Source organism: Suncus etruscus, chromosome 11, assembly GCF_024139225.1.
Source record: "Suncus etruscus isolate mSunEtr1 chromosome 11, mSunEtr1.pri.cur, whole genome shotgun sequence".
Classification (NCBI taxonomy): Eukaryota; Metazoa; Chordata; class Mammalia; order Eulipotyphla; family Soricidae; genus Suncus; species Suncus etruscus.
Genome location: NC_064858.1, coordinates 9,204,916 through 9,218,706, shown reverse-complemented (window position 1 = coordinate 9,218,706; position 13,791 = coordinate 9,204,916). Strand labels below are relative to the sequence as shown.

The 13,791-nt window shown below is 55.4% G+C and overlaps 1 protein-coding gene across 3 annotated transcripts in view; it reads right to left on the bottom strand.

Moving 5' to 3' along the window:
* NTRK3 (neurotrophic receptor tyrosine kinase 3) overlaps window positions 1-13,791 on the bottom strand; it is a 95,273-nt gene that overhangs the window by 47,415 nt on the left and 34,067 nt on the right. For all 3 annotated transcript variants that reach the window (XM_049783248.1, XM_049783249.1, XM_049783250.1), the window contains exons 5-11: window positions 12,451-12,608; window positions 11,753-11,895; window positions 11,519-11,660; window positions 9,944-10,240; window positions 9,382-9,405; window positions 8,283-8,344; window positions 7,336-7,438 (exon numbers count right to left, since the gene is read on the bottom strand). In XM_049783248.1, coding sequence (XP_049639205.1) covers window positions 7,336-7,438; window positions 8,283-8,344; window positions 9,382-9,405; window positions 9,944-10,240; window positions 11,519-11,660; window positions 11,753-11,895; window positions 12,451-12,608 — 929 coding nt within the window. The remainder of the gene's footprint in view (window positions 1-7,335; window positions 7,439-8,282; window positions 8,345-9,381; window positions 9,406-9,943; window positions 10,241-11,518; window positions 11,661-11,752; window positions 11,896-12,450; window positions 12,609-13,791) is intronic.

Below are 13,791 nucleotides of genomic sequence, written 5' to 3'. Positions count from 1 at the left end.
CCGAACTTCCATAGTGTTTCTCTCATGTCCCATCTGTGCCTGGGCCTGTGTCAGGAGCCCCCCATGCTGTCCTCACCCACTGCTGTGGGCTCAAGGTCTTTGCAGGAACCTGGGGGCAGGCGGGTGGGCAGAGAGAGACATGGGACAGAGGCTCCATGAAGTAGAGACCCAGGATCCACACGGGTTTGGGATTCGAGGACAGGGAGGCAGGCAACTTCTTTGCACCCCAGCTCCAGAACCGGGCCGGGCCGGGCCGGGTCAGACACGCATTTTGACTCACTTTTCACCTCTAATTTGTAAGCCCTGAGGACTGCAGGGGAAATGTAATCCATATGCCTGTGATTCGCTTCTACTTAACTCAACAAGACACGGCTTTGTAAGATTGGCTTTGTAAGGCCAGCTCATGTCCAATTGCTTCGTTTTTAACTCTCTTTCTCGCTTTCCTTCTTTCCAAAGGAAAAATTTTAAATCCCAGAGCTTTATAGTCCCCCCTCCAAAACAGGAAATAGGACAGTTCAAAGAGGGGTTCAGCCCAGGTTCAAAGTCCCCACTGCCCCCCAGACTCCCCAGGGTCCTACACTCAAGGCTGAGCCAGGCTAGGCAGCAGAGGGGTCTGCAGCCGCCAGCCCAGGCCCGGCCAAGCCCAGGGAGAGCAGACTGGGGCCTCTCGGGGCCAGCTGAGTGTTGGCGGCCAGGGCAGCCGAGAGCGGGGCCAGAGTTCCGTTCCGCTCGGCAGAGCGCACCTTCCTCCCTCCAAACCGGATTCCGCGTGCAGGCCCTGGCCTGAGCCAAGCCCTGGGCCCGGGCCAGCTGTGGATTCCCAGGGCCCAAAGCGGATAATGGATAGATGGACAGAGGGGGACGGGCTCCCCCTCTGCTCCATTCTGCTCCTGTGAGGACACAAGGCACCTTCAACCTCTGGCCAGGTGCTCAGCAAGGTCATAGGAATCCACAGGGTCCCCAGGAACCTTCAGCAATGGTGAGTCCTTGAGGATGGGAGCGGCTGGACCTTCCAGCTACCAAAAGCACCCTTGGGCCAGAGGCTGGATACTCGGCTCTCAGCACCATACTACACAAAGTCCCTTGATGTCAATTGAGTTTCCCTTAACTATACAGCATCAGTGGGCAGATAGCCTGGGGCCAACATCAGAGGGACATCTTAAGTGGAGAAATGCTAGCAGAAGTGAACGCAGTATCACAGAAACTAAGTTGTGAACATTCGATTTAAAAAAAAATTATAGATTAGTTTAAAAGGGGGGCTGGAGAGAGCACAGTGGATAGGGCATTTGCCTTGCACATGACTGACCTGGATTTGATTCCCAGCATCCCATATGATCCCCCAAGCCTGCAGATGGGACTCAAAAAAGGAGGAGGAGAAGGAGAATAAGGAGGACAAGGTGGAGAAGGGAGGAGAAGGAGAAGGAGAAGGAGGGAGGAGGAGGGGAAGGAAGGGGAGAAAGAGGAGGAAGAGGAGGAGAAGGAGGAGGAGGTGGAGGAGCAATGGAAAGAAAAGACACCATATACCATATAAGGGCCAGAAGGGTACATGGACGTGGGGCAGCACCCTGAAAGTTATGGTCCAGGTCACAGCCACCCTCTGCCACCCAGCACTGTGGGTTCAGACTGCCCGGCTGTGGGAAAGGTCACAGGAAGGGGGTAAGGATGCCCGAGGGATGGCTCTGCCTACTCTCTTCACAACAAGCCCCAATGCACCCAGAAAGTGATGCTCCCTAGGAAACAGGTTTAGGGCTGGAGAGATAGTACAGTGCTGGAAGGCATTTGCCTTGCAAGCAGCTGATCCAGGATGGACGGTGGTTTGAATCGCAGAATCCCATATGGTCCCCTGTGCCTGCCAGGAGTGATTTCTAAGCACAGAGCCAGGAGTAACTCCTGAGCACTGTCGGGTGTGACCCAAAACAAAAAAAAAAAAAACTTGGGTTTGGGGGTGGGCATGTTATCCAACTCCCTACAGTCCCCGCCCCGTTTATCTCAACCCACTGGCCTACACGGGCACCCAAACTCTTTCTGATATCTAATATAATTCCCCCAAATTGCTCAACAGAGGTGGGGCTAGACCCGGAATCGAAAGGTGAGAAAGAACAGGGCGTTTTTCTACCAAGAGACCAACAGTAAACGAGGGCCAAGAGGGGACAGAGGAGCTCCCTGGCTAGGTCACGAAGGACTAAGGCACAAAGCTGTCCCCTGCAGGGGGGATCCTGCAGGTAAGACCTATTCCCTGCAGATCCAGCATCCCCAGGAACCCAAGCTGACCCTCTCAGGAGGAGCAACATGGCCATAAACATCAAGTCTGCATTTCAAACACAAGGTACCTGATTGGGGCCAGGAAGAATATCCCAGACATTGGGTCTGTGTGTCCAAAAGGCAGGTTTGGGGAACAGGGATCACTCCTAGGAAGGTTGCGGGGGGGGGGGGTGTGCTGTGCTGGGAAGAGTGCTAGGACACAAGTGTCAGAACATGTTTGCTTTCGGCCCCCACAGACATTTTAAAAATGGAAAGCATGTGGTGATGGTGGTGTCTAGAGTTGTGCGAAACACAGAAGAGGCTGGAAAATGGCTCTGCCCATTTCTCTGGACTCTTTCTAAAGGGCCTCCCTCTCCCCAAGTTCCTGAGAGTCCCATGATGCAAGACGCAGAACCCGGGGCCTCACTCGGGCCAGGCTCATAGCCCCCACCCTGCACGCCACCTCCCCAACCTTCTGTTCGCTTTCACCGAACAAGTTTTCCAAGTACCTACGTGCCTCCCCGCCGGCGCCACGGATTCCACAGAGTTGGGCCGGCGTCCAGGCCCCAATCTGGCTGCCCGGGAGTGTGCCCTGGACAAGGTTCAAGAATTCCAAAGTCTGGGCTGCCCCCCAGACCAGCTGAACCAGAATTCCTGGGGTGACCTGGGACTTGGCATGGATGGACCTGCTCCCCTCGCCCCCACCGAAGCCCATGGGCACATCCGGCCAGGGAGAGACCGAACCAGGTGTGGGTACCAGGTGTGGGGAGCAGGTGGCAGTGTGTGATGGATGAATGGACAGATGGGCAAAGAGGAGACGGGGGGATGTCGGGCCCCACGCCTGGGGCCCCATGTCTGCTCTCTGAGGGACTCCAGAGGACAAGATTCTCCAAAGACAGTTCTCAGACCTCTGCCCCAGCTATGGGCCCTCTACTCAGAAAATAGTCTGCTTGGCCAAGAAGATCCCATCCTAAGCCTTCTGAGCAGAGGTCAAAGGGCACTGGCAGCGAGGTCAAGGCTCAGCAGAGCTGCCCCGGTGTAGGATTGACTGGTAAAGCCGTGGGCCTACACACACACACACACACACACACACACACACACACACACACCAGGGGCCCATCAAGCAACCAATCTCAGCTCCATTCTGTTATCTAAGAAGTAATTTAATAACCAGGAGCCTTGAAACTGCATGATTAGTTAACCCAACCATCCTATTTCCAGGGACATCGCCCAAGGAAGGAATCAGAGATGGGGGAGACCATGCACCATGCCGGAACCAGTTTCCTAAGTAGCAGTTACCAGGGATGCACCCACCATCTAGCAGATTAAGTGCACGTGAGCATCGGAGGACATAAAGTATCTGACGATAGAGAAACGCGGTCAGGCTGGATAAAGACGAACCGGGCGTGATGGTGCATTGCAGTCCAGGCCAGAGGAGAAGGACACAGCAGTTGCCCCATTGCCAGCCCCAGGCGCTGTGGGGGAGTTCAGAAAAGAGGCTCCCAACAGCCCCCAATGGCCACTGTTTCCCAATGCCCCTTCCCTCCTCTCTGACCTAGGCTTCCTCTCCCCTTTCTAGCAGCTTCCTGGTTACAGGTCAGACAGAGGACCAGCATGGAGACTCCCTCATCAGCTCCCTCAGTGGCTCCAGCTCCCAGAAAGGCTTCAGAGATTTTATGGGAAGGCGGGGAGGGGGAGGGAAGGAAAGAGAAGGAAAAGGAGGGGAGGAGAGGGGAGGAGAGGGAGGGGAGGGTACAGAATAGAATGAACAGATGGGATACGAAGGAAGGAAGGAAGGAAGGAAGGAAGGAAGGAAGGAAGGAAGGAAGGAAGGAAGGAAGGAAGGAAGGAAGGAAGGAAGGAAGGAAGGAAGGAAGGAAGGAGGGAGGGAGGGAGGGAGGGAGGGAGGGAAGGAAGGTGGGAGGGAGGGAGGGAGGGAAGGAAGGAGGGAAGGAAGGAGGGAAGGAAGGAAGGAAGGAAGGAAGGAAGGAAGGAAGGAAGGAAGGAAGGAAGGAAGGAGGGAGGGAGGGAGGGAGGGAGGGAGGGAAGGTGGGAAGGAAGGAAGGAAGGAAGGAAGGAAGGAAGGAAGGAAGGAAGGAAGGAAGGAGGGAGGGAGGGAAGGTGGGAAGGAAGGTGGGAAGGAAGGAAGGAAGGAAGGAAGGAAGGAAGGAAGGAAGGAAGGAAGGAAGGAAGGAAGGAAGGAAGGAAGGAAGGAAGGAGGGAGGGAGGGAGGGAAGGAAGGTGGGAAGGAAGGTGGGAAGGAGGGAAGGAAGGAAGGAAGGAAGGAAGGAAGGAAGGAAGGAAGGAAGGAAGGAAGGAAGGAAGGAAGGAAGGAAGGAGGGAGGGGAGGGAGGGAAGGAAGGAAGATGGGAAGGAAGGTGGGAAGGAGGGAAGGAAGGAAGGAAGGAAGGAAGGAAGGAAGGAAGGAAGGAAGGAAGGAAGGAAGGAAGGAAGGAAGGAAGGAAGGAAGGAGGGAGGGAGGGAGGGAGGGAAGGAAGGTGGGAAGGAAGGTGGGAAGGAGGGAAGGAAGGAAGGAAGGAAGGAAGGAAGGAAGGAAGGAAGGAAGGAAGGAAGGAAGGAAGGAGGGAGGGAGGGAGGGAGGGAGGGAGGGAGGGAAGGTGGGAAGGAAGGTGGGAAGGAAGGAAGGAAGGAAGAAGGAAGGAAGGAAGGAAGGAAGGAAGGAAGGAAGGAAGGAAGGAAGGAAGGAAGGAAGGAAGGAAGGAAGGAGGGAGGGAGGGAGGGAGGGAAGGTGGGAAGGAAGGTGGGAAGGAAGGAAGGAAGGAAGGAAGGAAGGAAGGAAGGAAGGAAGGAAGGAAGGAAGGAAGGAAGGAAGGAAGGAAGGAAGGAAGGAAGGAAGGAAGGGGGCCAAGGCAGCTTTTGGGGCCCAGTCTGAGCCTCAAGTGGGGCAGGAAGAACAGGCCAAGGCGTGTGTCCTGCTACCTCTCCAGACTCTACTGGCCTCCCCCCTCCCTCGTTTTACACTGTTCCAAGGGGACACAGCCCTTTGGGACACTGCACAGCCCCAAGTGGCCTTGCACCCTGGGCTTTCTCTCTCTCTGTCCTGAACAGCGGGGCTCGGGAGCAAGAACCCAAGGTTCAGGCGGCACTGAATAAGCAGCCGCTTTGCTTCCACTCAAGCAGAGAAGGGCAGGGAAGGAGCAGCCCGGTCCAGTGTCTGATCTGATCACCACTTGGAAAGCTACTGAGAATGCCCCGAGGCCAAGCCATGTCGCCCCTGATTACAGCACAGAAACCAGTCCGATGCGAGTGTCACGCCAGATAACATGATGTTCTCAGCTTTGAAAAGGACCCTGGTGTGTTTGTTATTTAAAGAGCTGGGTATGCGGTTCACCCAGTAACGAAGTTACTTTCGGCGTAGGACCGGGGATGTTTTTTATTTAAGGACCTGAGTGCCAACAGTTTACTCAGTGATAATGTTACTCTCAGTTCTGAAAAGGACCCGGATTTGTTATTTAAGGATCTGGGTGCAGATCCCTGGGCTGCTATACAGACACTGTGAAATGTAGGCAGGTGGAAGAGGCAGTCACAGTTTCAGCCATGGAACGCAAGATCCAGGGTCAGTCCCAGCTCCAATCTGAGCAGCCTCCAGTTTCCTTCCCATTTCTTCCTCTCAAAATGCAAATGAAGAGGCCAGAGCAAGAACACAGCGATAAGGAGTTTGCCTTGCAGAGACCCGGGACAGACCCATGTTCAATCCCTGGCATCCCATAAGGTCCCCCAAGCCTGCCAGGACCAATTTCTGAGTGCAGGGTCATGAGTAAGCCCTGAGCATCAGTGGGTGTGGCCCAAAGAAACAAAATGAAAATATTTATTTCGGGGCCAGAGTGATAGCACAGTGGTATCTGGGACAGACCTGGGTTCTATTCCCTGCATCTCATATGGTCCCCCGAGCCTGCCAGGAGCGATTTCTGAGTGCAGAGCCAGGAGTAACCCCTGAGTGCTGCCATGTGTGGCCCCAAAACAGAACAAAACAAATGCAAATGTTGCCAGAGATATAAAACAGTGTGGAGGGCACTTGCCTTGCAAGCACCCAACCCAGCTTCTGTCCCCAGCACCCCATGTGGTCCCCTGTGCCCACCAGGAGTGATTCCTGAGCACAAAGCCAAGAGGAAACCCTGAGTACCACCAGGTGTGGCCCAAAAAACCCAAATATAATATACAAATGCAACTACTGGATTGAGTCCTGGCTATGGATCTCCATGCCTTGTTCCACCATAGGTAACAAGAGGAGACAGCTGTGACATCATTCAAGCTGAGAACGGTAAGTCTGAAGGATATCATCATGTCACCGTTCCTGAGGGGAATGCACTGCCTTGCAGTCCCCCACCAAGGGGACCCGATTTATAGCTGCTGAGTCTGGAATGGCTTAAAGGAATCCACAGAAGCCAATATGTCAGGGATGAAAAGAGATGATGTCATGACAGCATCTAAATGGACCAAATGGGGTCCTCCATTTGCACATATACAGACACACGCACATATAAACATGCCCACAGACATGTGCACACGCATTCATTCATAGGCTCACACACTTACACACATGTACTGGTAGGGCAACATATGTAGAGGAACCAGTCTTCGGCCTGGGTGGGCTTGCCACTTGGCTTTGCTGGGAGTCAGCGACTGGCCGGGACAGTGGGCAGAGGGGACAGGGACAGGAGAGCTGGCAGAGGTGGCCATGAGACACCTCCAGGACCCCAATCTACTATGGTCAGCAGAGCCCCTCCAGGTGGAGACTTGGGGGCACTGTTGGGGGGCATGAGACCCAGTCTCTGGGAACCATCACCCTCTTGGGCAGGCAGGAAAAAGTGGGGCACACCACCCAAAGTGAGGGAAACAGGCCACTCTGTGCACAGGCCTCTTCCAACTCTGTCCCGTGAGTCTCTTCTGGGCCCAGCCTCGCAGTCAGCAAAGCCACCTTGACCCCAGAAAGCCCAAGAATGATAATCGAGGTGTGCATCACTCCTGAATCACCTCTGAGTCAGGTCAGAGGGCACAGGGTGCTGAAAAGAGCCAGGAGGCAGCCCTGATGCCCCCTACCCACAGTCCATGGCTTGTCGAACCCCGCCTTACCCTTCATGCCGAACTTGGACCTGCGGCCATACTTGTTGATCATGACGAACAGCACCACAAGCAGGACGCAGGCGAAGGCGGCCAGGCCGACTGCGATGGACACCTGAGGGCCAAGAACCTGCTGGCAGTAGCCCTGAGGCCTGCATTCCCAACCCCATGCACATGCACCCCACAATCCTGCTACGGACAATCCCTGGGGGAGGGTCCTCTTGCTACCCTAATGAGACTACCAGAGGACTATCCAACAGCAGTTTCCCCCAAAAAACAGGGAAAGCCTTATCCAGGGGCCTTGAATGCAGCTTGCCCAGAGTACCACCATGTTCTTCCTTGAGCTTTGCTTCCGAGACCCCTGGGGAATAAAGTATTTTCTGGAACCGGAACAATAGCATGGAGGGAAAGGTATTTATTTGCCTTGCCCACTGCCATCCTAGGATCAATCCTTATAGGATCAATCTCCATCGGGTCACCTAAACCCCACCAGGAGGGATCCCTGAGTGCAGAGCCAGGAGTAGCCCCTGAGCACAGCCAGATGTGGCCCAAAAAACAAAAACTAAAAAGTTTGCTATGTGTCCAGTATGCTGGTATGTGTCTCTCTCTCTTGCTCAACAAATCCTGCATCTTTATCCCAAAATCGCTTCCCTTCATGTTACCTAGGAGCCTCTGGGTACCACAGAGACACCTCCATTTTCCCTAAGGAGACCTTGGGAAGAGAAATGGGAGGGAGAGCAGAGGGAGGGTCTGCCCTGCCCCTAAGTATGGAGAGACAGAGGCCCCCATGTTGGGGTCATGGACGGTGGCCCAGTCTATTGGACCATGTGGCCCAGAGCTGTGTGTGTCTCTAGGACCCTTAGGGGAGGCAACCCCCAGGGATGAGCAGGATGGGGGGCTACCCTGGCCCTCATCCCTGGCCCCCAGCCCAACCACTGAGTGGAGTCAGAGCAACTCACCCCGAATGTGTCCTCCTCTGGTTTCAAGGTCACAGTGATGGGGGTCGGGCTCACCTCGTAGACTGGGATAGACATGGGGGAGGGAGTGTAAGTGTGATCCCACAGGCTCTGCCCCTATGTTTCCCCCAACAACAAGGGAGGGGTTCTTCTTGGAGGCCCCAAAATCTGACTCATGACTAACCAACTAACCCAGGCCCTGTGGGGAGTCTCTGACCAACCCCACTCCACCCCAGGGTCAAGCCTGCCCTGAGCTCTGGAAATATAAAGCTGTGAGGGGTCGAAGGGACAGTCCTGGGGTGCTGCCAGGATTTGGATTCTATACTCTTGGGGTAGTGCTTCACCTGTTCCAGCATACAACCCCCCACCATCTCTCTGCACCCCTCAGTGAGAGCCTGGTGGCTGGTAGTTCCACAAGCCAAGTCTCCTAACGCAGGTTCAATGACAGAGTGGTCCATCTTGAAGGAGTCCAGCAGGGCATCAGGGACCTCACACTGGAGTCAGCCCCTGGCCAGAGCCCAGCCCAGATGTACCTCAGGAGGGACCATCCGTAAGAGGACAGGATGGATCTGGGGAATCGGGGCAAATGGAGCCATCTAGCTGCTATTTGCATCCGGGTCAAAGTGCAAAGCGGGGGTTCCCTGTCCAGGAAAAGGGGGTGAGCAGTGTCTTTGCCCTGCTTTGCCCTGGACTGGCCCAGCCTGACTCTCTATGGCCAGAGCTCCAAAAGTATATCCCCTTTCTTGAGATTCACAAGACACCCCAGGAAATTCGGGGCATGTGAGAGGCAGGTCCCCAACAGCAGGAGGGAAACAGCTATTCTGGGCCCACCCAGGCCACTGAGAGGGAAGCTGAGTGTATGGGAGACTAGAGACCTCTTGAGTGCCCTTCTCAAACTCTGAGATGGGGGACCCACACTGTGGCCTGACCCCTGGAAAAGTGCCTGGGAGATGCTGAAGTCTCACAGCCTTCTACGGCCAACCCAATGTATTTCCCCACACTGGTCCCATTCATGGAGACTCGCTGAGGGACTTTGGGGAATAGGGGGGGCCAGGGCTGCCCAGAATCCATCCCTTCGCGCCAAAGGGGAAGCGGGACTTACAAGAGACAAAGTTCTCCGTGCTCTCTGCAAGAGACAGAACAGGAGAGACTGTCAGTGGGTGTGGCAGAAAACAGGGCAGCCACAAAAGGGTCCCCTGACTGCCTGTCACCCTGTCACCCAGCATCCCACCGGGCCCCCTGACCATGGCTAGGTATAATTCCTGACTGCAGAGCCAGGATTCAGCCCTGAACCTTGCCAAGTGAGACCCCCAAACCAAAGTTAAATAAAAATGAAACAGGAGCAGCTGGGAAGCAATATTAGCTCTCGGCACTCAGCAAACCCCTTCCCTGCACCCTTCACCTCCAGCACCCCAAGACTCCACAGCCGAGGGATCAGGCGAGGACAGACAGTTGGGGGACCCCCAAGCTTGAGGCTCTGGCAGCTACGCTGGAGGGTGAGCAGAGATTCAACCCCAAAAGGGTTGAATCCCCAAAAGGAGCCTATCTCCTCACTCTGCCAGACCCAGCCACTGGCCCCGGGCCCATTCTCCTGGGCTCCATATGCCCCTGCCCTTCTGTACCCCTGTGCCCTGCGAGTGGCAGGGCATGAGCACAGGGCTCACCGGGGAAGGGCTCCTTGAGGAAGTGGCCATTGATGGTCTGACGGGCCGTTCCCAAGGCGTTGCTGGCAATGAGTGTGTAGTTGCCGTTGTTGTAGTGCGTGGGCTTGTCGAACAGCAGGCAGCCCTCAGCCAGCTCTCCCTCCTGGTAGAAGTCGACGTGGATGATCTTGGACTCGCGCAATGGCTGCCCGTTGTGCAGCCAACGCAGGGCGGGTGGAGGGTTCCCGCGCACCACGAACTCGATGCAGTGCTCCAACCGCACCTCGGGCTCCTCCAGGCTCACCACGCGGGGCGGATCTGCGGGGGCACCAGGGAAAGAGATGCCCAACCAGGAGAGGATGGTGTGGGCCTCGAAGGGGACCCCCCGCCCTGCACTGACTGGCCCGGGTACCCTGGATCCAGGGGGTGGAAAATTCTAGAAAAGCAGCGATAGAACAGTAGGGTGGGCATTTGTCTTCCATGCGGCCAACCTGGGTTTGATCCTCGGCATCCTATAGGGTCCCGAAAGCACCACCAGGAGTGACCCTTGAGCACAGAGCCAAGGATAAGCCCTGGACATCACTGGGTGCAGCCCCAAAACAAAAGAAAGGAAAGGGGAAAAAGAGAAAAGAAAAAGAAAAGCAGCTTTGGGGGCCAGTCCGATAGATAGCACAGCAAGGAGGGCACTGGCCTTGCACACAGCTGAGTCGATTCAATTCCCAGCACCCCATAGGTCCCCCTGAGTGTACCAGGAGTGATCCCTGAGCTAGGGAAGAAGCCCTGAGAATCACTGGGTATGGCCTCAAGAAAAGAAGGGCGGGAGGGAGAGAGAGAAGGAAGGAAAGAAGAAAGGAAGGAAGGGAGGGAGGGAGGGAGAGAGGATAGGAGGGAGGGAGGGAAGAAGGAAGGAAGGAAGGAAGGAAGGAAGGAAGGAAGGAAGGAAGGAAGGAAGGAAGGAAGGAAGGAAGGAAGGAAGGAAGGAAGGAAGGAAGGAAGGAAGGAGGAAGGGAAGGAGGGAGGGAGAAAAGGAGGGAGGAAAAGAAGGAAGAAAGGAAGGAGGGAGGGATGGACGGAGGAAAGAAAGGAGGGAGGGAGGAAGGAAGAAGAAAAGGAAGGCGGGAGGGAGGGAGGAAGAAAGGAGGGAAGGAAGGGAGGGAGAGAGGGAGGGAGGGAGGGAAGGAAGGACTGAAGGAGAGAGGGAAGGAGGAAGGAAGGGAGAGAGGGAAAAAGGAAGGGAGAGAGGGAAGAAGGAAGGAAGGAGGAAAGAAAGGGAGGGAGGGAAGAAGAAAGGAGGGGAGGAAGGAAGGAAGGAAGGAGGAAAGAAAGGGAGGAAGGGAGGAAGAAAGGAAGGGAGGAAGGAAGGAAGCAGGGAAGGAAGGGGTAAAGAAGGGAGGGAGGGAAGGAAGGAGGGAAGAGAGGAAGGAAGGAAGGGAACAAAGAAAGAAAAGAAGGAGGGAAGGGTAGAAGGAATGAAGGAAAGGAAGGAAGGCAACCTTGGGCCAGCCCTGAGCAGTGCTGGGAGTCAGTCCTGGGCATATGCTGGTTTTGGGGGTACGGGTCAGGGATGCGACTCAGAACCCCACAGCACCCACTCACAGTGCACAGTGAGGGCCACGCTGGCATTGCTCATGCCCACCACGTTCTCAGCAATACAGATGAGCGTGTAGCCATTGTCCTCACTGGTCACATTCACCAGCGTCAGGTTGATGGCATGGACGTTGGTCCAGTTCAGGTTGGTCTAGGGGGAAGCCACAGACATAGGCACCAATGACACTGAGGCTGGGCGGAGGCCCCTGGCACTGCCCCCCACCCACACGGCATGGTGCCCACCTGGTGTGTGTTGATGGACTGCAGCCCGTTCACCATCCAGTCCACGTCGGGCAGTGGGGAGCCAGAACCATTGCACGTGACCACAGCGTTGTCCCCCTCCCGCACGGTGAGATTAACATGGCTCACGCTGATCTCAGGGAGGTCTAGGGGAGGAGAGGGGGACAGCTGAGGACATGGCAGACACCCATCACCATGCGGACTCACCCCAATGCAAAGCTCATGCCCAGATAGGACAGGCCTTCGAGCTTGGCTCCACGGGCCTCTAGGAAGAACCCCCCCCCCCCACCTCCCAGTTATGCCACAGAGGGAACCCAGAGTCCCAAAGAACATTCTAGAAGATCTATTTTTCGGGTCCATCTCCCAGACATGTTTGGTGTATTTTGTCTTGAGGATACATTCGGTAGTGCTCAGGGGACTCTGATGTGCTTAAAAAGTGGGGGATCCTTCACACAGAACCCCCAAAGATGCTCTGTCTCCCCCACATCTGAAAGGACACCCCCCCAGGATGTCACCACCCCAGAATCCGGTCCTTGCCCAAGGAATGCACAAACTCTCTCACACACTCTTGCACACACGAACACCTATCTCCCCATGCCAGCACTCACCACACTTGCAAACATATGAACGCATATGCACAAGTAACACACATGCCAACACACTCAGACACGCACCACACTCGCACCCCACCCCTCACTCACCGCACTGGCTGACGTTCATGCGGCCCAGGGGCAGCGGTGCCCCGTCTGTGCCCGCGCAGAAGAGCTCCTGGCCGCCCAGCCGCGCCGCACCCCGCTCCTGCCATAGCTGCATCCAGCGGATGCCGCAGCTGCAGTCAAACAAGTTTTGCTCCAACCTCCTGTGGGGGAAAATTGAGCACAGGACCCTGAGCCTGGCACAGTGGAAATGGGGGACAGGGTGGGAACCCCTCTGCTCTGCAGGAATCAGAGAGATGGGGGGGGGGGCCTAATAGTCTCAGAACCAAAAACTGAGTGTATCCAAGTTCTTGCAGAAACACTATTAAAGGATGCAGGATTCCAGCATCTCTGGGCCCCGGGCCTTTGCACAGCTCAGGGGGTTCTCGGCCCTTGGATATATGTCAGATGGGTTCCCTCTGAGTAGTGTCACCCATTTTTTAACAAGCCATAGGCCTGCCTATGGCCTATGACCATTGCTCTTTTTGACATTTTCACTACCCAGGAACCCTTCACACATTTCTGTGAGCCGCTAAGAGATCCATCTGATTCACTGAAACTCATGTAAAAAGACGGTCATTAAAGACAGACCTGCATGCACTAAACCCCGGGACCTGAGGGAGAAGGGCAGGAAGACAGAAAAGTCCCTTCCTGGAACCCCAGGGTGGTGCCTTCATCCCAAACACAGGCTCTGTGTTGGAAGATCCACTGAGATAGTCTGAGTCAGTCATGAATTGTTTTAGTCTTGTAGGCTGAGGATGCAACGGGACAGTTTCCTGGGACAGGAATGGGGAGGGGAGAGATGCTAGAAACAGCACCCCAAATGATCTGGGCACCCCAGAAGTGGTCGCCCCGTCGGCACCCCTAAAGTCGATCACACACCAGCCTTCACTGTTGTATAAGCACCCCCTTCCCTTTATGGAGAGGAAACAAAGCTCTCAGCCCCTCTGAACCCCGGCTGCTTCCTGCCTGGTGAAGATCTTAATGCAGGGTCCTTGCAATGCTTTTGTTTTTTTGTTGTGTTTTGTTTTGTTTATTTTTGGGCCACACCCGGCGGTGCTCAGGGGTTACTCCTGGCTGTCTGCTCAGAAACAGCTCCTGGCAGGCACGGGGGACCATATGGGACACCAGGATTCGAACCAACCACCTTAGGTTCTGGATCGGCTGCTTGCAAGGCAAGCACCGCTGTGCTATCTCTCCGGGCCCCCTTGCAATGCTTTTGGAAGGTTCCCCCGTACTGGGCTTCTCACCTCCCCCTCCCCAGCTACCTCCAGCCTACAGATCTCGGGGTTTAGAATTTGAGCTTCTTGGGGGTCAGAGAGATAGCACAGTGGTAAGGCGTTGGCC